Source organism: Eriocheir sinensis, chromosome 36 (assembly GCF_024679095.1).
Source record: "Eriocheir sinensis breed Jianghai 21 chromosome 36, ASM2467909v1, whole genome shotgun sequence".
Classification (NCBI taxonomy): domain Eukaryota; kingdom Metazoa; phylum Arthropoda; class Malacostraca; order Decapoda; family Varunidae; genus Eriocheir; species Eriocheir sinensis.
The window spans coordinates 10,476,239-10,503,335 of NC_066544.1; the positions used below are offsets into that span (position 1 = coordinate 10,476,239).

Genomic DNA, 27,097 nt, shown 5'->3' on the forward strand with positions numbered 1-27,097 from the left:
GGAGGGAGAAGGAAGGATAGAAAGAAAAAGAAGATTGGACAGAAGAAGGAATGGAAGAGGAAGGAGGGGGAAGAGAAATGAGGGGAGGAGAGGAAAAAAGATGATCAGTAGAAGGAGAGGGAAGGGAAGGAAGGGGATGTATGAAGGGATGGGAAGGAAAGAAAAAAATAAGGTTAGGTTGTAGAATAAAAGGGAGAGAAATACAAGAGTGTCATAAGAGTGGAACAAGAGGAAAAACAAGGAAAAAAAAAGGGAAGGGGAGGGGGGAGGAAATCATAAAGCCTAAAAAGGGAGGAAAAGATAAAGGTGACTATGGGTGAGGGTCAAGGTGGTGATGGGGAGGGAAAGGGTGAAGGGCACGGAGAGGCACGAGGGAGGGGGGAGGGGCTTAAAGGGCACGAGGTATGGAGATGGGGTATGTGTGGTGGGGGGAGTGGGGGGTACAGAGGAGCATGGGGGAGGGGGGAGAGGTAAAGGTTGAAGGAGGAGGAGGAGGAGGAGGAGAAGGTAGAAATTGCAATATAAGGGAGGAGGAAAAAATAGGTAGAAGGGTGATGCTGGGAGATGGGTAGAATGAGGGATGGGTAAGAAGGGGAGGAAAGGGGAAGGAGGAGAAAGGGGTTATGTGGGGGAGGAGGAGAAGGAGGAAGAGGAGGTAGAGTGCAATATATGGGAGGAGGAAGGATGAGGAAGAAAGGGTGATGCTGGTAGATGGGTAGAATGTGGTATGAGAAGGAAGGGGAGGAAAGTGAAGGGGAAGGGAGACAGGGGAGGGGGAGAAAGGGGTTATGTGGGGGAGGAGGAGGAGGAGGAGGAGGTAAAGAGTGCAATATATGGGAGGAGGAAGGATGAGGAAGAAAGGGTGATGCTGGGAGATGGGTAGAATGTGGTATGAGAAGGAAGGGGAGGAAAGTGAAGGGGAAGGGAGAAGGGGGAGGGGGAGAAAGGGGTTATGTGGGGGAGGAGGAGGAGGAGGAGGAGGTAAAGAGTGCAATATATGGGAGGAGGAAGGATAAGGAAGAAAGGGTGATGCTGGGAGATGGATAGAATGTGGTATGAGAAGGAAGGGGAGGAAAGTGAAGGGGACGGGAGAAGGGGGAGGGGGTGAATGGGGTTATGTGGGGGAGGAGGAGGAGGAGGAGGAGGAGGTAAAGAGTGCAATATATGGGAGGAGGAAGGATAAAGAAGTAAGGGTGATGCTGGGAGATGGGTAGAATGTGGTATGAGAAGGAAGGGGAGGAAAGTGAAGGGGAAGGGAGAAGGGGGAGGGGGAGAAAGGGGTCATGTTGGGAGTGGGGAGGGAGGGAGAGAAGGTCAGGGAATACACATGTGACGGGTGACCTGCATAACTGACACACACACACACACTGTGACACACACACATACACACACACACACAAGATTATTCCCTTATTTTCTTCTCCTTTTACGTTCTTTCTCATAAATAAATAAATAAATAAATAAATAAATAATGTGAAAAAGAAGACATTAGCGTATACCTTTTATAAATTACATGAAAACAACAACAAAACAAAAACAAAAAAGAAGAAAAGGATGGATGAAAGAAAGACTAATAAAACTGAAATCAACATATAATAGATAGAAACTAATAGACCAATAAATAATAAAAATAAGAAAATAGGAAATAATAGGAAATCAACAAACAGGAAGAGAAAAAAAAAACCACCACCACCACCAATAACAACAACAACAACAACAACAACAACAACAATAATAATAATAATAATAATAATACCGTAATAATAATAATAATAATAATAATAATAATAATAATAATGAGAAGAAGAAGAAGAAGAAGAAGAATAGACTAAGACGATGAATGCGTATTAGGCTATCATAGGTTATCAGTATCATGACCTTTAAGTTTCCTAATGGGCAAAAGGTTGTGTTGAGAGGAAGAGGAGGAGGAGGAGGAGGAAGAGGGAGGAGAAGGAGACGGTGGTGGTGGTGATAATGGTCGTGATTGGGTGGTGGTGGTGGTGAAGTTCAAGGCTGCCAGGAGGAGGAGGAGGAGGAAGAGGAGGACGAGGGAAAAAACTATAATTGCGCTCACTAGGAAATTCAAGGACGAGAGGGAAAAAAAATGTAACCAATTAGAGCTGGCAACAGGTAAGGAAAACGAGAGGAGGGACGGAGGGAAAATGGGAAGAAGGGAAGGAAAGGAGAGAGGGAGGAAGGAGGGGAAGAGAAAGAAGGAGAGGGAAGCAAGTATGGATGGAGATGAGAGGAAGAAAGAGAAAGAGGGAGAGGGAAGCAAATATGAATGGAGATGAAGAGAGGGAGGAAGGAAGAGAAAGAGGGAGAGGAAAGCAATTATGGAAGGAAAGGAAAGAGGAAAGGGGGAAGAGGAAGAGAGAGAGAGGGAAGCAAATATGGAAGGCTTTAAGGATGGGAAGAAAAAAAGGATGGAGGATAGAAGGAATTAAGAAAGGAAGGAAGGGATGAAAAGAAAGGAAAGTAATTGGAAGTAAGGAAGGGGGGAGGATAAAGAGGGAGAGGAAAGCAAATGTGGAAGACTTTAAGGATGGGAAGAAAAAGAAATGAAGGAAAGAAGGAATGAGGAAAGGAAGCAAGGGATGAAAAGAAGAAAGGAAAGTAATTGGAAGTAAGGAAGGGGGGAAGATAAAGAGGGAGAGGAAAGCAAATATGGATGGATTTAAGGATGGGAAGAAAAAGAGATGAAGGAGAGAAGGAATTAAGGAAGGAAGGAAGGGATGAAAAGGAGAAAGAAAAGTGATTGGAAGTAAGGAAGGAAGAATGGAGAGGACTAAAGGAAGGAAGGATGAGTGAGAGGACGAAAGCAAGAAATGAAGTAAAGAAAGAAAGAAGGAAGCAGGAACTAAAGAAAGGAAGGAAGGAAAAGATAGGAAGAGTGGAAAGGAAGCGAGATAACGAAACCAAGAAAAGAAGTAAAGAAAGAAAGAAGGAAGTAGGAAGCAAGAACTAAAAAAAGGAAGGGAGGAAAGGACAGGAAGGAAGAGCGAAGGACGGAGAGAAGGAAAGAAAGAAGGAAGCAACAAAGAACGCTAAATCGGAAGAAAACCAGAGAAGGAAGAAGGAAGGAATGCTAAAAAAGAAGGAAGCAGGAACTAAAGAAAGGAAGGGAGGAAAATACAGGAAGAGCGAAGGACGGAGAGAAGGAAAGAAAGCACGAAGCAACAAATAACGCTAAAACAGAAGAGAACCAGAGAAGGAAGAAGAAAGTAATGATGGAGAAGAAGAAAGAAAGAAATGAAAGGAAAATGACGAAGTGCTAAACAGGAAAAAAAAACAGATAAAGGACGAGAAAAATAAGTAAAAATAAGAAATAATCAGAGAAGAAACAAAGTAAGGAAGGAAGCATACAAAGAACGAAGATGGAAGAAAAATGATACTAAAGTGATTAGCAGAAAAAAGGACAGAATAAGGACAAGGACAAAAAACGACAAAAAAGGACAGAAAAGGGCTCATCTATACTCTCTTTACTAGGGGCAGTGATTAGCGGGCTTTTAGTTTTCATTTATTTTTCCCCCCTGCTTCCTTTACTGTAAAAAAAAAAGGATAAAAAAAGGTATAGGTTATCGTTAAAATATATTGCCTGGGCCGTAAGGGAGCTCTATAGGAGGTTACCATTTAAGGGGTGACTTCAGGGTACCATTAGGAGGGGTTCAGGTTGCGTATCATTAGGGTGAGGTTACGTCCTATAATTGGTTGGGTTTGTTTAGGTAAAGGCCAGAAGACGAGGGGAAGTCGATGTTTGTTTGTTTGTTTGTTTGTTTTTTGCCTCTGCCAGGAACTAGATTTATATTTTATACTTTAGAAGGGAGGGAAAGAGGAAGGACGAAAGGAAGGATAAATAGAAAGAAGGAAGGAAAGAGGAAGGGAAAGAAGGAAGGAGGGAAGGAAGGAAGGAAGGGAGAGAGGGTAGGAAAGAAAGTAAGGAAGGGAAGAAAGGAGTAAGGAAGGGATTAAATAAAGAAAGGAAGGGAGAAAGGATGGAAGAAAGGAAGGAAGTGAGGAAAGGGAAAGGGAAAGGAAAAAAAGGAAAGGAAGAAAGGAAGACAGAAAGGAAGGAGAGAAGGAAAAGGAGAAGAAAGGTAAGAGAATGAATGAAGAAAAAAGTCAGAATTAGTGAATGCAGAGATAAGGAAAGGAATAAACAAATGAGAGAGAGAGAGAGAGAGAGAGAGAGAGAGAGAGAGAGAGAGAGAGAGAGAGAGAGAGAGAGGACTCGAGAATATCATAACCTTTTCATCACCACCACCACCACCAGAGACATATCAACACCACAACACAAACGTTTCATCACCACCACCACCACCACCACCACTATTGCAACACCACCAAAACAACAAACAATAACAACAACAACAGGACAGAGATAGAAACAAACGTAGTAACCTAAAATGCTAAATAAGCGAGTTAATGAGAGAAACAGACCGACTAACACCCCCCGAGAGAGAGAGAGAGAGAGAGAGAGAGAGAGAGAGAGAGAGAGAGAGAGAGAGAGAGAGAGAGAGAGAGAGAGAGAGAGAGAGAGAGAGAGAGAGAGAGAGAGAGAGAGAGAGAGAGAGAGAGAGAGAGAGAGAGAGAGAGAGAGAGAGAGAGAGAGAGAGAGAGAGACCTGCCCTTCATCTTTAGAACCCTTAACTACCTTCTATCACTTTCCCCATCTTCGACGCAAAAAAAAAGGGAGAAAAAAAACCGATTGAGACACTAAACCTCATTATCCGCCTGAGAGAGAGAGAGAGAGAGAGAGAGAGAGAGAGAGAGAGAGATAGAGAGAGAGTAAGAGAGACAGAAGCGTCTAATGAGTTGACAGCTTCCAATACGAGTTTCATTCATCACTTCTCTCTCTCTCTCTCTCTCTCTCTCTCTCTCTCACAGTAGCACAGCAACCTCTTCTCGCACCCTGACAGCAAAATACGAGTTTAAAATTCAATACGACTCCACCAAATATGCCAAATGTAAGAAAACTCTCTCACAGACCACTGGAAGGAAGAAAATTGAAGAAACTACATTGAAAAGGTAAAAAAAAAAGTAACCACCAAATATATCAAATGTAAGAAAATAGAAGGAAGAAAAATATGAAGGATGGAAGGAAGGAAAAATTGAAGAATGAAAAGAAGAAAGGAAAAGAAGGAGGGAGGGAAGGAAGAAGAAAAAAGGAAGGAAGGAAGAAAGAAAATGAAGGAAGGGAAGAAAAAATGAAGGAAGAAAGGAAAAAAAGGAGGGAGGGAAGGAAGAAGAAAAAAGGAAAGAAGGAAGAAAGAGGAGAAAATTAAGGAAGGAAGGAAGGGAAGAAAAAATGAATGAAGGAAGGAAGGAGGAAAAAAGGAGGAAGGGAAGGAAGAAGAAAAAATGAAGGAAGGAAGGAAGAGGAGAAAATGAATGAAAGAAGGGAAGAAAAAAATGAACGAAGAAAGATAAAAAAAAGGAGGGAGGGAAGGAAGAAGAGAAAAGGAAGAAAGATGAGAAAATGAAGGAAAGAAGGGAAGAAAAATTGAATGAAGAAAGAAAGAGGAAAAAAGGAAGGAAGAAAGGAAGAAAGAGGAGAAAATGAAGGAAGGAAGGGAAGAAAAATTGAATGAAGAAAGAAAGAGGAAAAAAAGGAAGGAAGAAAAAGGAAAAAATGAAGGAAGGAAGGGAAGAAAAATTGAATGAAGAAAGAAAGAGAAAAAAAAGGAAGGAAGAAAGGAAGAAAGAGGAGAAAATGAAGGAAGGAAGGGAAGAAAAATTGAATGAAGAAAGAAAGAGGAAAAAAAGGAAGGAAGAAAGAGGAGAAAATGAAGGAAGGAAGGGAAGAAAAATTGAATGAAGAAAGAAAGAGGAAAAAAAGGAAGGAAGAAAGAGGAGAAAATGAAGGAAGGAAGGGAAGAAAAATTGAATGAAGAAAGAAAGAGAAAAAAAGGAAGGAAGAAAGAGGAGAAAATGAAGGAAGGAAGGGAAGAAAAAATTAATGAAGAAAGGAAAACAAGAGGGAAAGGAGGGTAAAGAGAATGAGCAATGAATGTGAGGAAGGGAAGTGGTAAAGGAGAATAAACAAAAGGCGAGGAGAAAGCGTGGAAAGAATCAGGACAATCACCGTAACGAGATAATGACACGAACTCACGAAGGTCGCAAAAGGAAGAAGAAGAGAAGGATAAGAAAAGGATAAGAAAAAAAACAAAAGAACGTAGACAAGAACAAGAAGAACGAGAACAAGAAAAATACAAAAAAAAGAAAAGACAGAGAAGTGGAAGAGGAAAAAAGTAAAAGAAGAAGAGGAAAAAGAAGGTTTGAAAAATACAACAAAATTAACTGGTGTATAAAGAGACAAATAACTGACAAATTGCAAGTGACAAAAAACAGAAGCAGACAAAAAAAAAAAAAAAAAAAGTTACGAAAAGAAGAAAAAAAGATGAATAAATAGATGATGAATAGATAGATAAATAGATTAATAAACAGATTAATAGATAAATAAATGAATAAATAAATAAACTGACAAAATGCAAGTGCCAAAAAAAGAAAAAAACGAGAAATAAAACAGGTTATAAAAAAGAAAAAAAGAGAAAAACTTGAACGAGTAGATACGTGAATAAAAAAAATAAAAAAAATGACAAAATGAAAATGACACAAAAACAAAAACACAGAAGAAAACAACAGACAAAAAATGATAACAACAAGGCAAAAAAGATAAAAAAAAAGTATAAACGGATAAACAAAAAACTGACAAAATATAAGTAACAAAAACAGAAACAGAAAAACAGAAAAAACCCAGCAGGAGACTGGGTGGCAAAAACAAGACAAAATAAAACGATAATATGAAAGAATAAATAGATGAATGAACTGACAAAATATAAGTGACAGAAAAAAACAAATACAAACAAAAACGTAAAAAAAAAAAGGACAAATAAGACGAAAACTTGAAATAATAAACTAGCTAAAGAAAAGAGCTAAAAACAGAAAACTAACCAAACACCACCAAACTCTCCTAATGACCCACCTGGCGGACTCTCCACGGCGAAGAGGCAGGTGTGCACGCAGCCGTTGAAGCAGCAGGCGCGGCCGGTGGGGCAGCGGTGGTGGTGCAGGCACGCGGGCGCGCTACACAGCTCGCGCGAGAAGGGCGGTGGGGGGGGACACTCGGGGGTTGCGGCCCTACCCACGGGGACACCCTCACCCGCGGGGTCCTCGTGCTGCAAGGGAAGGGCAGGTGAAAAGGGAGAACAGGCGGGAGGGACAGATAGGAGAAGTGAAGGATTACCTGTGTTGAGGAAATCATGAGATGGAGAGGAGGGAGCACTTTAAATGGGCAGGTGAAGCAGAGGAGTACCTGTGTTCAGTAAGTCATTAAGATAGAAGGAAGCACTTAGAGTTGGGCAGGTGAAGCGGGGACAGGTAGTATAGAGGTGGAGGAGTACCTGTGTTCAGTAAGTCATTAAATAGATAGAAGGAAGCACTTTAAATGGACAGGTGAAGTGGGAGGGACAGGTTGTGGAGGCGGAGGAGTACCTGTGTTCAGTAAGTCATTAAATAGATAAAAGGAAGCACTTTAAATGGACAGGTGAAGCAAGAGGGACAGGTAGTGGAGGTGGAGAGTCATGAGATAAAAGGAAGCACTTCAGTTTAAGATGACGAGAAGGTAGATGAAGCAGGGAGAGGTTGAGGAGAACGAGTATGCAGTAGGTCATGAGATAGGTATTAGGAAGCATTCAAAATTAAGATGAAAGGGAAAATGAGTGAACGGGAAGATTATACAATTTTATTAAACGGTAAAGGTGAGAATGAATGATACAACAGGTAAGATAATCAGGAAAGGTAGCTAGAAGAGGATGAAAGTTACAGGTATCAGTAAGTTATGAATTAGAAACGAAACACTTGAATTTAAGATGAAAGCGTATATGAAAAAAAAAAGTAATTCTCCTCTCCTTTCGTCTCTTTTGGCTACTCTTTACTTTTATCTTTCATAGGAGCGGCGAGTAGCGGGCTTTTTTGGGGGGGACTCTTTTTATCGCCCTTGAGCCGTGTCCTCTGATGAAAACAAAACAACAACAGGCTCAGAGATTATGTTTACCTTCCACTCTCCTGTACAGTACAGTAAACATGGGGACGAAAGAGAAGATAAACAGACACAGAAGGTTACTGGGTACTGCTTAATCAATGGGAGAAAAGAGACCTTTGTTAGCATTTTCTACTGACATAAAAAAAGGGGACAAAAAAGGTGAGTCTTTGTATATAGTAAAGGTAATATAGAGGGTAAAGAAGGTATATGTGAAAGATGAAGAGATAGATCAATAGATGAATAAATAGATAGATAAAATAGATAAATAAACTGACAAAATGCAAGTGTCAAAAAAAGATAAAAAACTTGAGAAATAAAACAGGTTATAAGAAAGAAAAAGAGATTGATGAACTGTACGGTTTAATTAGTAGGACAAGAGAGGTTTTTGTTATCATTTTTTTGTTGTTGTTTTATAAGGAAGGAAACATAAGGAGACAGAAGGGGTAGATTTATAGGAGACATGGAAATGGTGAATCTTTATATATAGTAAAGGTAAAAGTAGAGTAAAAAGAGACAATTTGGGTGAGGTTAATGAGCAGTAGTGCTTAATTAGGCGGACAAAAGAGGTCTCCATTATCATTTTCGGTATCATAAAGAAAGGGACATGTGAAGGGTGCAAGGGTAGATTTGTAGGAGGTATGAAGGTGTGGTCATCTGTAAAGGTAGGTAATCAAAAAGGTTAATGAACAGCACGTTTTAATTAGCAGGATAAGAGAAAAATCAGGCGTAAGTGCAAGTATACTATTCTCTGTATTGAAAAGAAGGCAGCGGGCTTTTGGGGTTTCTTTTTCTTTTCTGTCTCACTTTCTTTCTTTCTTTTGCCACTGAGTTCAATCCAAACTGCAAAAAATAATAATAAGGCTGAGTAGGTGTAAGGGAGGCCGGGTGGGCAATATTCACACCGTACAATAAATAAATAAATAAATAAAGCGTCTGAGGAAGTGTAAGGGAGGCCGGGTGGGCAATTTTCACACCATATAATGAATAAATAAATAAATAAAGCGTCTGAGGAAGTGTAAGGGAGGCCGGGTGGGCAATTTTCACACCATGTAATGAATAAATAAATAAATAAAGCGTCTGAGGAAGTGTAAGGGAGGCCGGGTGGGCAATTTTCACATCGTATATGAATAAATAAATAAATAAAGCGTCTGAGGAAGTGTAAGGGAGGCCGGGTGGGCAATATTCACACCGTACAATAAATAAATAAATAAATAAAGCGTCTGAGGAAGTGTAAGGGAGGCCGAGTGGGCAATTTTCACACCATATAATGAATAAATAAATAAATAAAGCGTCTGAGGAAGTGTAAGGGAGGCCGGGTGGGCAATTTTCACACCGTATAATGAATAGGACAAGCCATACATCCACGTTAACATTCCTCGCGTGCAGAGTCATTAAGAAACAGCGACGCACCGAGATTGAACACTGAGATACGTTTATTACACGAGAGAAAATATTACCAAGGTTTCTCGGCCAGCAGGTGCGAAGATTTATCACTCCATATACTAATGAAGGGAATAGGTACGAGTGAAAGTACATAAAGGTAAAGACGGGGACATATTATAGTCTCTATATAGCTATATAGCTGCGCGTGGCCTCGGTGGTCATCTCCGTCTCTTTGGCTTTGAATATGCGAAAGAGAGAGAGAGAGAGAGAGAGAGAGAGAGAGAGAGAGAGAGAGAGAGAGAGAGAGAGAGAGAGAGAGAGAGAGAGAGAGAGAGAGAGAGAGAGAGAGAGAGAGAGAGAGAGAGAGAGAGAGAGAGAGAGAGATTTAGGATAAGAGGTTTAGTTTCTGGGGCAAAGACTAGATGTATATTCTTCTGCATTGTACTAAAGGGAGAGTTCACAGAGGTCGAGTTAGAGGAGAAGAAGAAGAAGTTAAGGATAGAATAAAGGATAAATAAGGATAACTAGTGGAGGAATCTAGGGTAAGAGGGCCAGTCTGTAGGACACGTGTAGAGAGACTATATTGTTGCAGAGGAGTGTGACAAGGATGGGTAGTGAAATTGGAAGATGGGTTAGGATTCCTGCCACTGAGAGTCATGTTTATGTAAGGGTTAGGCGGCGTAACCAAAACACACCCGTCATCTTAACCAATCTCATGCTGTAAAGTGACAAAAATATGCTTAAGTGAAGAAGTTTAAGAAGAAGAGGAAGAAGAAGAAGAAGAGAGGGAAGAAGATGAATAAGAAGTAGAAGAAGAAGACATGGATAAGAAAAAACAAAAGAACATAGACAAGAAAAACGAGAACAAGGAAAAATAAAAAAAATAAAAGAGGAAAAGTGGTAGAAAACAAAGAAAAAGATGAAGAAGAAAAAAGAAAAGAAGAAGGAAAAGAAGAAAAAGATGAAAGAGAAGAAGAAAAAGGAGAAGAATAAGAAGAAAAGGAAGAGGAGGAAGAGGAGGAGAAGAAATAGAACAAGAACATTAACAAAAGCAAATTAACAAAAACAAGAAAAAAAGAAAAGAAAAGTGGAAGAGGAAGAGAAGTGACAAGAAGGAAAAAAATAAGGACGAGTACGAGGAAGAGGAGGAAAAAAATATATATATATAAGATAGAGAAGTAGTAGAAGAAGAAGAGGGAGAAGAACGAGGACGAGTAAGAGGAGGAAGAGGAGAAGAGAAAAAAAAAAATACCCCTCCTAAATATGGGCGTTAAGATAAGGGAAAGAAACTGCAAAATCAAATAGGAAAAGATTTTGGACGCGGAGCAAGTCTTACATAAGGAGGCGTACAAAGGCATCGCTCTATTTGGGCTGACCAGACTCTTGTAAAGTAAGGGAGCGATAAGAATTGTAACCGGTTTTGTATATAGTTATTTACATACAAGTTTTATATTTTTTTTTATGTCTCTCTCTTCAACTGTTTTTCTTTCTTTCAACTTTATTTTAATCTTTCTTTCTCTTTATCTACTCTCTCTTTTTACTCCATTTTTACCTTTCTTTCTTTCTTTCTTCATCTTCTGTCTTTCATCTTTCTTCCTCTTTATCAATTCTTTCTATTTATTCTATTTTTACCTTTCCTTCTTTCTTTCTTCATCTTCTTTCTTTCTTTCAACTTTATTTTCTTCTTTCTTTCTCTTTATCTACTTTCTTTTTATTCTATTTTTACCTTTCTTTCTTCATCTTCTTTCTTTCTTTCAACTTTATTTTCTTCTTTCTTTCTCTTTATCTACTTTCTTTTTATTCTATTTTTACTTTTCTTTCTTCATCTTCTCTTCTTTCTTTCTCCATTCGTTTATCTGCTCAAACTTTCTAATTCAACCCATTTACTATATTTGTTTATTTTTATCTATATTTTTTTACCTACAACTTTCTTTTACCTTTCTATATTCATCAAATCTTCTCTCCTCACAAACTTTCTAATCTAGTCGGTTTATTTTTATTTTTTCATTGATTACGTTTTTCATCTCATTACTCTTTTCATATGTTAATCTTTCTTTCTTTTTTCACTCACTCGCATTTTTAGTCAAACCTCTTGCTCATTCAACCTGCCTACTTCATTTCTTTATTCATACTTAGATTACATTATTCATCAAATCTATCTCTTCATGTCTTCATTCTTTCTTTCTCCCATTTTTCACTCACTTTCTTCTCTACTCAAACTTCTTTCTAATTCAACCTGCTTACTTCATTTATATTTATTTATAACTAGATTACGCTATTCATACTATCATCTATTTATTTACTTCGTCTTCTATTTACAACGATCCCATCTCCCTATACGTCAGGTGGGTTCAAAGTGGACGCAAAAAAGAAGTATAAAGTACCAAGGGAGATGAGAGGGAGAGAGAGAGAGAGGGAGGGAGAGGGAGGGAGGGAGAGGGATTTAGCTGCCCCCCTTTCCTCCCCTCTTCTCCTTTTAGCGGCTACACAACACACGTAGGCTACAGAAATACACATGACTCCACGCCAGTCTTTATGGAGAGAGAGAGAGAGAGAGAGAGAGAGGAACCTAAGGAGAAATAGAAGCTGAAGAAGAAAAAAACAGAACAAGAAGAACAGAGAGAGAGAGAGAGAGAGAGAGAGAGAGAGAGAGAGGTGAGGAGTGGTCAGACAGCAAGACAGGCAGGCATAAACAAAGACACTGACAGATAGAGAGACACCCAGAAAAGAGAGAGATACAGAGACGCAGGAACGGTGAAAAAGAAGAGGAAGAAGAAAATGAAGAAAACACGACCAAGAAGAAAAGGAAGTGGAAAAAAAGAAGTAAAGAATAGGATGAACAAAAACATTAAGAATAAGAAAAAAAGTGGAAAAAAGAATTAGAAGAAGAGAAGGAAGGCCAAGAACAAGACCAAGACCAAGAACAAGAAAGAGAAAAGAAGAAAAAGAACAAGAACAAGAAGACCAAGAACAAGAAAGAGAAAAGAAGAAAAAGAACAAGAACAAGATGATCAGGAACGCGGAACGAGAACAAGAACAAGAACGAAAACGAGAACAAGAAGAAATAGTAGTAGTAGTAGTAGTAGAAGTAATAAAAACTAAAAAAAAGTGGTAGAGGGGGGAGAAGGGAGGTGAGCCAGACAGACCGACAGACGGACTAACGGCGAGGTGGTTGAGGCGATGGTGGCTGAGCCGAGGAAAGATTGCACGCTGTCCAGCACTAAAAGCGGTGATTTACCTTAACGCCATCTCCGTCTAGACAGGGATTAATCTCCTTACATCGCTTCCGCTCTTACGTCCTCTTACACCTCCCTTCCTCCTGTATCTCCTCCTCTTCCTCCTACTCCTCTCTCTCTCTCTCTCTACTTATCGTCGTTCTTTTTCTCGTTATCTTCCTTCTTCCTTGCTCTTACCTCCCTTCTGTATCTCCTCCTCCTCCTTTTTCTCTTCCTTTCGTTCCCTACTGTCTTTTCGTTGTCATCCTCCTCCTTCTTTTCCTTTTTCTTGCTCTTTATTTCATCTTCCTTCCCCTCCTCCTCTTCCTTCCTTCCTACTGTCTTCCCGTCGTCGTCATCCTCCTCCTTCTCTTCCTTTTTCTTTATTCTTATTTAATCCAACATCCCATCTTTCTTTATCTCCTCCTCCTCCTTCTCTTCCTTCCTTCCGTCCACTACTGTCTTTTCGTCGTCGTCATCTTCCTTCTCTTCCCTTTTCTTGTTCTTATTTTATCTTCCTTTCCCTTCTTCTGTATCTCCTCCTCCTCCCGTTCCATAGTGTCCTCTCGTCGTCTTCCTCCTCTTTCGTTTTCCTTATTTCTTTTCTTAATTCCCTTTTTTTATTTCACTCTTCTCCTTCTCTTCCTTCCGCCCCTTGCTTCTCGCCTTCCCTCTCCTTCTCTTCCCTTTTCATTTGTTTCTTTTCTTAATTTCCACTGTTTAATTTCTTTGTCCTCCTCCTCCTATTCCTCTTTGTACTTGTCCTTCTTCTCTTCCCTTGATTTCCACTTCTTTATTTCCTCCTCCTTCCCTTCCTCTTTTCCTCCCCACTTCGTCCCCTTTCTCCCTTTCTCTCTTAACCTTTCCTTTCTTCCCTCCTTACCTATTCCTTTCTTTGTCTACTCTTTACCCCTTTACCTTTTTTTCTTTCCTTCGTTCTTTATATTATCTCTTCATCTTCGCCAATCTCCTCCCCCTCTTTCAATCTCCCTTCTGTAATATATCTCCTCTTCCTCCTCCTCCTCCTCCTCTTCATCCCCTCCTTCGTCTCTCCTTTCACCGTGTTTTTGCTCTTTCCTTTCCCCGAATTTGGTGGGGACGAGAGAGTGGCAGCTGAGATAATTGGGGAGAAGGGGAGGTGGTTCAGAGACGTTCATCCATCCATCCATCCATCTCATCCACTCACCCGTATACAAGTCAGCCACTCATCCACCAAGGCATATAAGGAGACGAGAGATCGGATTTTCCACTTCTCTTTATTTCCTTTCTCCTTATCCCGTTTTTTATATTTTATTTTCTTTGCTTCGCCTCTCATCTCATTCAGTCAGTCACATTTACAAACATTTACATATACTTATCTTACTCAAGCACTCACATTTACATACATTTAATTTACATATTTATCTTTTTCTCAGCTTCTTACAATCCTTCCACACAGCATCCACGCCCACCCACGCTCTTAGTCTCAACCAATAAACAATCCAATCCTTTTCCTTCATCACAGCTGACGAGAGAACGAAACTACATCCCGGCCTCCCACGGCGCCGAGGAGCGAAACAAAGTGGAGGTGGAAAAGATCGAGTTGATAGAGAAGGAGCAGTGGGAATAAAGGGAATAAAAGGAGAGAGAAAAGAGACTGAGACAGGGTAGGAACAGGCAAAAGAACATGAGGAATTAAAGATAAGAAGCCACAGGGATGAGAGGAGAAAGAAGCAGGAGGAGGAGGAGGAAATAGGAGAAAGAGAAGGCTAAAATAAGGGAGTAGGCTATGACGAGAGATGAGAAGGAGAAGCAGAAAGTGTGAAGACAGAGATGAGAGGAGAAAGAAGCAGCAGGAGGAGGAAATAGGAGAAAGAGAAGGCTAAAATAAGGGAGTAGGCTATGACGAGAGATGAGAATGAGAAGTATAGAAAGGGTGAAGACAGAGATGAGAGGAGAAATGAGAGCTTGGAGGAGGAGGAAGTAGGAGAAAGAGAAGGCTAAAATTTTAAGGGGTAGGCTATCACGAGAGATGAGAATGAGAAGTAGAAAGAGTGAAGACAGAGATGAGAGGAGAAAGAAGTTGGAGGAGGAGGTAGAAAGAGAAGGCTTTTAAGGGGGTAGGCTATGACGAGAGAGGAGAATGAGAAGCAGAAAGGCTGAAGACTGAAGACAAAATTGAGAGAAGAAGCAGGAGGAGGAGGAGGAAATAGGAGAAAGTAGAAAGGGTGAAGACAGAGATGAGAGGAGCAAGAAACAGGAGGAGAGGAGGAGGAGGTAGGAGAAAGAGAAGAAGGCTTTTAAGGGGGTAGGCTATGACGAGAGAGGAGAATGAGAAGCAGAGAGGTTGTAGGCTACGTTTAGAGACATGAAAAGGAGGAGAAAGAAGACTGTCATGGGGTAGTATGTTAGAAAGAGAGGATAAAGAGGAAAATAAAGTAACGTTAAAGGGCTATGAAATGGGAGACGCGACAAGTTGGCATTAGGAGGAGGAATAAGAAGAAAAAAGTTGACATTAGAAACGCTGGAAGGAACTAAGGCAAGGAGGATTAGGAATGGGAAATATAGCTTAAAAAAGGGAACACAAGGAAACAAAAAGGAAGAAGAGGAAAAAAAACCGCATGGGGTTGACTGAAAGGAATGAAGGAGTGGATATAAAGAAAGGAATAACTAGGATTGAAAAAAGAATAAAATAACGACAATATAAAGAATAGTTAGGATTGCGAACTGAAAGAGGAAGGGCAAAGAGGACGAAGAGGCGTAAGAGGAAGAGAACCAAGAGGGGATGAGGGCTTTGGATGAACAGAGGAACAGTAGTGGGAGGGGAAGGAGGGATGAGTCATGGGAGGAGAGGAGAGGAGAGTGAACCATGAACAGACAGACAGACAGACAGACGGGAGGGAAGGCGGGGGTAGGGGGAAGGGTAAGGAGGGAGGGAGAAAGGGATGTGGGATGTGGCCAGACGCAATAATGACAACCTTCTTGGGCATTCTACGAGTCTGACTTTCACTGTGTGTGTGTGTGTGTGTGTGTGTGACGCAATGTAGGGCAAATGCACACTACTCGCTCTGGGTCTGTGATATCGGGGAAAGCCGCTTGAGTGTGCATGTGTGTGTGTGTGTGTGTGTGTGTGTACGAGGAGGGCGAAAAGACAGCAGGGAACGGAAGGAAGAGAAGATGGAGGAGACACAGAAGAAGGGAAAGGAAGAGTAAATAAGAACAAGGGAAGAGAAGGAGGAAGACGAGAAGACAGTAGTGGACGGATGGAAGGAAGAGAAGGAGGAGGAGGAGGAGGAGATAAAGAAAAAGGGGAAGTTAGAGGGAATAAGAGTGAGACCGTGCTTTCCTCATTCAGACATTTAAAAGCGGGTAGCCAAAGCAGATTAAGATGAAGATGTCTGGTTTGAGTGTGTGTGTGTGTGTGTGCTTTCCTCGTTCAGACATAACATAAAAGCGCGTAGCCAAAGCAGATTAAGATAAAGACGTCTGGCGGAGTGGCGGGAATGAATGAGCCCGTGATATAGAGGCGCGAAAATATCTCCAAATGAAGCGTGTAGCCTAGCCTAGCCAAGCAGACGAGATCGCTATCATAGGCTACCGTTTGCTTTCCTCGTTCACATGGACATTAAAGACCGTACTATTCTTAAAGGTATCAGTTCGCCTCTTTCAAAAGCCTCTCATAGAAGTTACTGGGATTTTCAAGAAGTTTTGTGAGCCTAGTGATAGTTATACACGCCTTCTGTATCTTGAGCGGGAAAATCACTAATGAAAACCCGGTGAATCTTCTCTGGAAAATAATCGTAAAGGGAGACCGATACGTTTAAGAAGCTGGGCCTAAGAGCATGCAGATGTCTGATATGAATGAGATGATAATTATAGGTTTCTGTTTGCTTTCCTCACTCAGTTGAACAATAAAGTAGGCAAGGAAAACAGATTAGGAGCGCGCAGATGTCTGGTAAGAATGGGCCGATAGTTATAGGCTTGCTTTTGCTTTCCTCACTCAGACGGACAATAAAGTTAGCAAGGAAAACAGATTGAGCACTCCGATGTCTGGTATGAATGGTCTGATAATTATAGGCTTGCTTTTGCTTTCCTCACTCAGACGGACAATAAAGTTAGCAAGGAAAACAGATTGAGCACTCTGATGTCTGGTATGAATGGTCTGATAATTATAGGCTAGTGTTTGCTTTCTTCGTTCTGATGGACAATAAAGTTAGCAAGGAAAACAGATTAGGAGCGCGCAGATGTCTGGTAAGAATGGGCCGATAATTATAGGCTTGCTTTTGCTCTCCTCACTCAGACGGACAATAAGTTAACAAGGAAAACAGATTAGGAGCACGCTGTCTGGTAAGAATGGGCCGATAATTATAGGCTTGTGCTTGCTTTCCTCGTTCACTCGGATAATAAAGCGTGCAGCAACAGATTAGGAGCTTGCAGATGTCTGGTGTAAATGGGATGATAATTTGAACTAAGAGCAGACCAGGAAAATATCTCAAGATGTAGTTTGGTTTAAGTGTCAAGTCTAGCCAAGTATACAAACGTTTAATAGGTCATTGTTTGAAATATATTAGGAGGATGAGGAGAAGAGAGGGGAAGGGAAAAGAGGAAACGAGACGAGACGGTACGAAGCTTAAAAGGGGAAGAAGTAGAGGACGAAAAAGATGAATGATATTATTTACATATGTAGCGACTATTAACACATATAAGAACCACAGAAGAGTTTACTACAGCATAAGAAAACCCAAATAAGCATAGCAAGTAAAATATATCTACTTCGATACATTAAACCGACATTCAGAGACATGCCAGTCCTCGTCGACGGACCGACTTGGTCAAAGACACGCCAGTCCTCGTCGACAGACCGACTCGGTCGGCTAGATTTCGATCGCCGATTGAGTCGGTCTGTCGGCACCCTGCTACGGGCCACCATTAGGCTAAGCCTGTGCTCCCCCGCGCAGGGAGGGAGCATTTTTGCCCTCTTAACTCTCGCTTAAGTCTTCGGACAAGGGCCTGTTTCCCCTAGTGATACTAGGGGATAAATCTTGGAGGAGGAGGAGGAGGTCGGGTAGATTTCGATCGCCGATAGAGTCGGTCTGTCAGCACTCTGCCTTTGGCAAAGGCCCGTGCTCCCTCGTGCAGGGAGGGAGCAATCTTTTCCCCCTTAACGGGCCGTCTTCGGACAAGGGCCCGTTCCCCTAGTGATACTAGGAGTAAATCTTTAAAGAAACCGACATTATTATTATTATTACTCGGCCTATATCTTTGTTTTCCTTCACTATTGGAGAAACGGCGCAGTTACTTTTTTTTTTCTCTTCACACACACGTAAACACACTTTGCGCCTCTCTTTCATCGTCTCGTGTGTGTGTGTGTGTGTGTTGCCAGACGGGGTGAAGCCAAGAGGGTGGAAGGAACGATGGAGAGGGGAGAGAGGAGGAAGAGGAGGAGAAGGAAGAGGGGGATGAAGATATTAGCAAAGTGAGCTCCAAAATCCCGATAATAACACGGTGGTTGTGCTGCCTTCAAGTGGCTGACTATCACGGGTATACATTTGCTGCCTCGAGTGGTGGAGGAGGAGGAAGAGGAGGAGGATAGGAGAGGAGAGGAGAGGAAATGAGAGGAGAGGAGAGGGTAGACGAGATGAGAGGAGACGAAGCGAGACAAGAGGAGGAGGATAGGAGAGAAAAGGAGAGATGAGAGGAGAGGAGAAGAGGGTAGACAAGATGAGAGGAGACGAGACGAGACAAGAGGAGGAAGAGAGGAGAGGAGAGGAGAGGAGAGGAGAGGAGAGGAGACGAGAAGAGACGAGAACAGTAGAGGTTTAAAAGAAAAAAAAAAAATGAAACAGAAGAACAAGAACAAGATGGAGAAGAAAAGGACAAAAACAAGAAGAAAAAATATATATATATATATATATATATATATATATATATATATATATATATATATATATATATATATATATATATATATATATGCCATGGAGAAAGAGCATAAAAAAACAGCTAACAAAGGGTCGTAGAGAGAGAGAGAGAGAGAGAGAGAGAGAGAGAGAGAGAGAGAGAGAGAGAGAGAGAGAGAGAGAGAGAGAGAGAGAGATGCAAAAAACAGAGCAAACAAAGTATCGTACCCAAGCGCTCTTCAATAAACAAAGCCCTTTTTCCCTTCCCTTTTAACTACCTCTATCTATCTATATAGTTATCTATTTATATATCTATTAATTATCATCATTTTCATCAGTAGTAGTAGTAGTAGTAGTAGTAGTAGTAGTAGTAGTAGTAGAAGTAGTAGTAAGGGTGGTAGCAGAACACGTTAAATAAACACATTCATATTATTCTCTCTTAAGTTCCCTGAAGTAGGAATAACAAAAGAAAGGGAGCAAAAAAATTCTTAAGGGGTGACGAGCTCATTAAAGATGAAATAAAGTAAATATTTATAGGCTCGTCGCTCTTCGTACACACGGCCGAGAGGTCACGTGACCTCATTGTTTACCTACCCCTCGTGAGTCAGTCTGTCAACGAAGGTGCGAGAAGAGAGAGATAAGGTAAACAAAGGAAATAAGAGATAGTGAGAAATAAACAAAGAGAATGGATACAGCCTAAAATAATTGAGTCCTTTCTTAATTGAATAACGAAAGTGAAAGAAACAATACATCAAAATAAACGAGAATAGAAAAAATAGAAGAAATAGAGAATAGAAAAAATAGAAGAAAAATCCAGATAAAGAGATGAAGTATAAACAGGAAATAAAAGGAGGAACTAAACAAATAAAATGTATACCAAATAGCATGGCTGAGTCCTGCCTTAAGCATCAAAGGTGAAAGAAAACCAATACATTAATAAAAGAAACGGGAAAAAGAAGATGGAATAAATAAAAGAATCCAGATAAAGAGATGGAGTTAAAACAGGAAATAGATGGAAAAAATAAATAAACAGAAGGTATACAAAATAGCGTGGTTGAATCCTATATTTAAAGAGCAAAGGTGAAAAAAAACAATACATTAATAAACGAGAAGAGAAAAATTGAACAGAAGATGGAATAAATAAAGGAAATAAACTCCAGAACAAGGAAACAGATTTTATGTATACAATATGGCCCAGTTTCCTGTAAGACCCTAATGGAATTCTCTCTCTCTCTCTCTCTCTCTCTCTCTCTCTCTCTCTCTCTCTCTCTCAAGCTAACGGTACCACTGAACCACAGTTTAATATATGTCAAGTTTGCATTCGACGCGTCTAATCGCTCTTAAGACCTGTCACACGCACGCACGCATTTCCTAAGCCAGAGGAAACAGCTGTTGGACTTGACCCCGTGGAAAAGCAAGAAATCCCTCCAAATATATATCCCGTCCAAGGCAAGCGAGGTGGTGATGGTGGTGGTTGGGGGAGAGACGGAGAGAGAACAGATGGAAAAATGAGGAAACAAAGAGAGAGAGAGAGAGAGAGAGAGAGAGAGAGAGAGAGAGAGAGAGAAGAACAAAGAAAAAGAGAAAAAGTCTGAGGCAATTGCCCTTTCGAAAACCCAAAGAGAGAACGAGTTATGCCGCCCACGTTCCCCATTGCCGCCGCCGCCGCCCACAGCCACCCGATCACCAGAGAAAACGAGGGACGGCCCCGGACGGGTGAGAGCTCGCCGCGCGCCAGCCTGACATAAGAGGAGGAGGAGGAGGAGGGGGGTCTTGTGGTTAGATTCACAGGACAAAAACCTTAACCTGTGGCTACTTCGGGAGGAGGAGGCTGTAAGCGACCACCCTCCCTTGCTGAACGCGGGACAGGTGCAGGGATGTAAGGGAGAAGAAAGGACGTTAGGGATGAGGGAGAGAGGGAGGGACTGGACCTATGCAAAGGGGAGGACGGAGTGGCAAGGTCAGGAGTGGTGGTGGTGGTAGCCGTGGTAGTGATGGTGATGAGATTTTATCTTTATCTATTTTTTTGTTGTACACCTGAATACTGAGTGCATTATTATGCTAATCGTAAAAGAACAAAAAAAAGTCCCTTCAGATGATGTTTAAATAAGAAGAGCAACACGTAGACAGCCAGACAGATGAAAGTAGCTACAATATATAGATAGTTAGATAGACAGAGACGGAGACAGGATATATATAGGTAAATAGACAGATACATACATACATACATACGAATATTAACCATACCCATATCCACAACAATGAAAAGTATACATACAAACATACATAATAAACAACTGAAATAAAACACATACATAAAAAGCATACATACGTACACATAATATATGAAAACACACACACACACACACACACACACACGACAAAGAAAATCATCATAATATGCACACATGAATTTCCGCCTCACCATCTTTACGACCGTTGCAACAGGTAAGAGCAGGTACAGGATACATATCACCCTCATAAGAGCCTGCTGGGTAATGGATAGATAGGGTGGAGCAGCCTCTCTCCACCCCTCCACCCCTGCTGCTCCTCTCCTTCCCCCTCCCTCTCTCTCTTTCTCCCTATCCCTCCTACCCTCAATATCCAAATCACCTCCTTCCCCCCCTTTCCCTCCCTAGCCCCTACCCACTTTCCTCTCCTCTTCCCTCTTCTCCTCCAAGCTCTCCTCTTCACCTCTCCACCCTTGCTGCTCCTCTCCTCCTCCCCCCCTCTCTCACTCTCTCTCCCCATCCCTCCTCCTCCTACTTCCCCTTCTCCCTTCCTTCCTCTCCTCCAAACTCCCTCTCCTTCCGCATCGTTGTTAGAATATACATTTACACTACTACTACTACTACTACTACTACAAGGTGAAAAAAAAATCTACTTCCTCTGCCTTACTTGGCAGCGAAGAGATAGGCATAAGACTGTTGATGGGTCTCTCTCTCTCTCTCCTCCGAGGAAAACTGATCAAATGTTTTAAATTACTTAATGGTTTCACGAATGTAGACAGATCAACATTGTTTATGATCGATGACACTTTGCGTACGAGGAACAATGGCGTAAAACTCAAATGTAGACAAGTAAATTCAGACTGCACCAAATTTTTCTTCACCAACGTTGTAGTGCGAGAATGGAATAAGCTCCCACCGTCAGTGGTCCAGTGTAACACGATTGACTCCTTCAAAAACAAGCTCGACCGTCACTTCCTTCAACTTAATGTTAACTAGAGTTGAAATGCAATGTTTTGGAGCTATCTGATTAATGTAGAATCACTTAGGTTTAAGGACAGGCCACCTAGTCTGGACCATGGGGTCTGTGTGGTCTGATTTTCTATCTATGTAAATCTCTCTCTCTTGTGTAAGTGAGGTTAAGGACATATCACTGCAGTAACAGCATAAAAAGAGCTACAGTTTCACTTGTGTGTGTGTGTATGTGTGTGTCCCTAGTCTAGGTCCTATTATAGTCTCTTATCGTCAGTTTTAAATATTTTTAATCCTGCACTTTCCCCTGAGAGAGAGAGAGAGAGAGAGAGAGAGAGAGAGAGAGAGAGAGAGAGAGAGAGAGAGAGAGAGAGAGCGCTGCACATGTTTTCCAGTTAAAGTGCAACAAGTCAGAGAATTTTGTAAGGAGATTATGATTGTGGTGAAACTAATATGCACGGAACAAAGCCCGACTGAGAAGAAGAAGAAGAAGAAGAAGAAAAAGAAGAAGAAAATGATGATGATGATGATGATGAAGGAGGAGAAGGAGGGGGAGGAGGAGGAAGAGAAGGAAGAAGAAAAGAAGATGAAGATGAAGTTGGAAACGTCTGAAATACCTCAAATATCAAAATAAATGACGTCTGATAAAAAATAACTGAAGATTGAAAATTATGAGTGATGATAATGACTACTACTACTACAACTACTACCTCTACTACTAATAATGATAATAATAAAAATCAACGACAGGAGGTAGGTATAACAGCGAAATAAAGCCAATTACACTTTCTAATGAGGGAAGTTAACCTATCTCCACACCTACTTCGACTATTTTCTATACAACAATAACTACTACTACTACTATTATTGTTGCTGCTGCTGCTGCTGCTACTACAACCACTACTGCTACGTACATCATCGAGCTGGCTACCCTCACCCTGTCACCCACCCCTTCCATAATGACCCAGATAATCATCGTCATTATCCCCCTGACACCCACCCGCCAGGCGACCGATTATGCAACACAGACAAGTTCTCTGAAACACAAACACGCAGACGGCGGTCACTTTGGATACTCAGACACCGTTAAACTGTTCCCGGGCGACCGTTTAAAATAAGTACCCGTTGCCTCTACCCGTCAACCCCAGCCACCCGCTTACACACACACACACACACACACACATACAGTCACCCTTTTATGGAGTTACCACGCAGGCATCTTAGCTATTTCCTTGCCCAGCCTTGTTTGGATGTGGTGTGAGAGTCGGATATTTTTGAGATGAGGTTGTAACAAGACTAAAAAAGGGGGTGGGGTTGGGGGAGGGTAGAAAAGGTTAAAAAGTTATGATTGCTACTGCGCGTGTCTGTGTTTGTGTGAGTGTCTGGTTGTACTGTATGACCTATCTGTCTCCCTGTCTGTTTGTACCGCATGATATCTCTGCCTGTTTAATTATGCATGTGTTGCTACCATATGTGATTTCTACTTGTGTCGGGCTGTCTAGGTGTGTCTGGCTACCGAACATAAAATTATAACGTCTATGTCTGCTTATTTGTCTGTCTGGCTACCGTATATGACTGAACTTGTCTGTCCGTCTTTCCGTCTTTCTAGCTGTCTATCTGTGACTGACTACCCTATGTATCTGTTAATATGCATGTTACTTGTCTGTCTCCCTACATAAAATCTTATTATTTGTCTGCTAAGCTATTTCTGGTTACCGTACACATCTGCTTATCTGTAGTTTGTCTGTATCTGTCTCTCTGGCTACATAATACGTCTTATCTTATGTCTGTCTCTTTCTACGCCTATTTCTGTCTGTAATCTGTTTGTCTCTTCTCTGCCTAAATATAACATCCTCCCATCTGTTTGGATATCTGTCTGTCCATCTGGATACATAATACGTATTTTTCGTTTGTTTAGCTATCTGTCTCTTGCTACCTTATACGTCCATTTATCTGTGTGTAATTTGTCTGTCTAGCTGTCTAACTGTCTCCTCTCTGATTAAGCGTCTTCCCATCTGTCTGCATATTTGTCTGTCTCTGGCTACCGTATGTCTTTTTATCTATCCGTCTGTCTGCCTCTTAATTCCCGTCTCCCAGTAAGCGCTATCGAGTGTCTTCGCCCCCTCCCGGTGTTAGGTCAAATAACATGAACTGAGCACCGCATGACGTCACAAGGGAAGGGGAGCAGGCGAGGAGCAGCCTAACTAAACCACCTTATGAGGAGATCAGTCTTTTTTTCTCATCTCTCGTCTCTTTTCTTCTTATTCCTTTCATTTGTTCTCCCTTCTCCATTTGTTTCTTCTTCTCCCTCTATTTCTTTTTCCTCCCTTGATTTAGTTTTTTCGTTGTTTTTCTTTTTCTTCTTCGCTTTAGCCCTGTGTCTTCTTCCCTTTATCTTTTTGTCTTCTTCCTCCCTATATATTTTTTTCTTCTCCTCCTCCTATTACTTTTTTTTCTTTTTCTTCTTCCCTTTAGTTTTTTTTGCCTTCTTCCTCTATATTTATTTTTCTTCTCCTCCTCCTATTCTTTTTTTTCTTCTGTCCTTTATTAGTTCTATGTCTTCTTCCTCACTTTCGTTTTCTTCTCCTCCTCCTCCTATTTCATTTTTCTTTTCTTCTTCCCTTTAGTTCTTTGTCTTCTTCATTTCTATATATATTTTTCTCCTCTTTCTTCTTCTCCTATTTCCTTTTTCCATTATTTTCTCCCTACCCATCGTAACATGTCTACCTACGTTTTAATTATTTTCATTGATACTTGATTCCTGATTTGTCGTCAAGTGCATTTTACGTAGGTGAGACAGTAACCCGCCATAAAAGATGAAAAGAGAGGATCAACGGAACTGGAATACTAATCAAACGGCAGAGGGCACAAAAAAACTGACCAGCGCCACCAGACAATCCTAGGTTAGGGTACGAGAGCTGTCACTTAGGATAGAATTCTACGAGAGCTTATTTTACGGTGGTAGTGAAGACGTCAGCTTGATTCTAACGAGGCGAGGTTACGCGCAGCACGCACCCAACTCGTGATCATAAATAAATTCGAACTAGTGGGAAAAAAAAAAAGTGTTGATTGTTCTCTATTCGGGAAGCAAACTTCAAGGATACAGAAATTGGTATATCGTAGTCATGACTGATTTGATATATCTTAAGAGACGACCATGACCCTCTCTTTTGGCCTCTGTTCTATTTTCTTTTGCAGGAACAGCGCTTAGCAGGTCTTTTTATTTACTTTATCTATTTATCTATTCTTTGCTCTGAGTTGCTTCCGCCACAGTAGGAAAAAGTTACGTATTGACTCGTATTGATAATATAGTATAGTAATTGACTCGTAAAAAAGTAAACTCCAACAAACTAGAATAATGTTTACTCTCCTCCCCTACTTGAGGTTAAATTCAGAGGTGCTTGGGCAGTAATCTTCTATTCCACGGTTCAGTTCGTGTTGTAAGAGGAAAAAAATGTGCACTTGATACTCCACTGGTCTGCAAGTCTATTTTATACTACATCTGTTTGTTTGATTTTTTTTTAACCCCAGTGCTACATCTGGAAATGTTTATACAGAAGTGCAGACGCAGGAAGGAAAAAAAAAAGGTAGTTTCGTAAGCATCCTTGACTCCCTCACCCCCAGCAGCCTACCATGTCACACACACACACACACACACACACACACACACTGAGCAATATAGCCCTTGATGTTTGGCAGACAAGGATGCAAAGAGACATAGAGTTTCGTAAGGATCCTAGAATGTTAGTCACACACACACACACACACACACACACACACAACACACATTAAAGCAATCTAACACAGCACTTGAGATTGATAATATTGGTTAAAAGGAAGTGCAGACGACGGGATAAGAAAGGGTAAAGTTTCGAGACCATCCCCCTCGAACTATTACAGTAGGTATTGCTATGTCAGTCACACACAGAACACATTAAAGTAATCTAAAACAACACTTGAGATTGGTAGGTATAAAGAAATGCAAACGAAGTGATACCCCCGCAGTTTCGTAACCAATCCCCTCCCTCTCCCCTCGACCTATTACAACAGGTATTGCTATGTCAGTCACACACACACACACACACACACAGAACACATTTAAAGTAATCTAACACAACACTTGAGATTGATAAAACTAGTTAAAAGGCAGCGCAGACGATGGGATAAGACTACATAAAATTTCGTAACCATCCCGCTCCCCGCTTCCCCTCGACCTATTGCAGCGGGTATTGTCATGTCAAACCCTCAACAGAATAATCTAGGCAATTATCTAGCACAGCACTTGAGACGTACGCCGAGCCCAGTAACAGATAGCCCCTGCACGTTACGCAACTCTCCTTCCCGTAGCACATACACGCCGGGGAGCCCCTCTATCTTGCGGGGTTGTCGGCCTTAAGTGTAAATGGAGCAACGACCGCCGGGTAAAGGTTTAGATGAGCCCCAATAAGAACTGTCACGCGATAAACATGACACCCCGGGAAGGAAGGAAGGGGGATGCCGAATTGCAGCTCCCTCCAATCTTTTTCTCACTGCGACTCCATTCTACGATAAACAATGCCTTCCCGACCCATTTTGTTAGGATGAAGATTTGTTTGCCTCCTGTTATCTGTTATTTTGTTATATATTTGTAATGGCGACCCAGTGATTAGCCTATAGTTCAGCACCCTTTTAAATTTATCTTACTGACTGAATATTACGTTTTAGATTTTACCTACACAGTCTATTTTGTAACCTCTTGGCAATTCTAGTTCACTATTCTTAAACATTACGGACCTTACACATCCACATTAGATAAGGCTTTCGTAGAGGATGTGGGTATTCCCGTGGGTAGTTTTATGAGCCTAAGGGAGAGAATGACAAGGCTTCTACACCATGAACGTTAGGAAAAATATAATATATAACTCGACAAATCTCCTCTGTGGCCTTTAAATCTATTAATTGTTAGAGCCAAAATCGTCTGAGAAAACGGGCCATTGATCTCTGTGCCTCCAGTTATATGCAGACTGTTTGTAAAGAGTTATTAGCGGGCCAGCGAACAGCACGTCGCTACCCGTAGCCTACTTCGAAGACCCTCGCCATAGTGTTTGGGGTAAGATGGACGAGGCACGGTGCTCCTAATACAATCTATCGCCCTGTTACGCAGCCGCTGCAGCTACGCCTCGCGCCCATCTGGGAGAGGCTGGGGCATGGGGAATGGGCGTCTGGCAACAGTACATGTGTGTGTGTGTCCCACTTACAGGCAGAGCCGCGTGCCAGCTGTGTCGCGGCGGAAGATGATGACACGAACAGACAGACTACAAAAACGAAAACTCAATGCACACAGAGCTTCCCCTGAGGACATTACATAATAATCATAATAAAACGAGTAATAATATA

At 41.3% G+C, this 27,097-nt stretch overlaps 1 protein-coding gene across 1 annotated transcript in view; it reads right to left on the bottom strand.

Annotated features, from left to right (window-relative positions):
* LOC127007773 (uncharacterized) overlaps positions 1-27,097 on the bottom strand; it is a 40,305-nt gene that overhangs the window by 11,033 nt on the left and 2,175 nt on the right. The window contains exon 2 of the mRNA XM_050879070.1: positions 6,986-7,178. Coding sequence (XP_050735027.1) covers positions 6,986-7,178 — 193 coding nt within the window. The remainder of the gene's footprint in view (positions 1-6,985; positions 7,179-27,097) is intronic.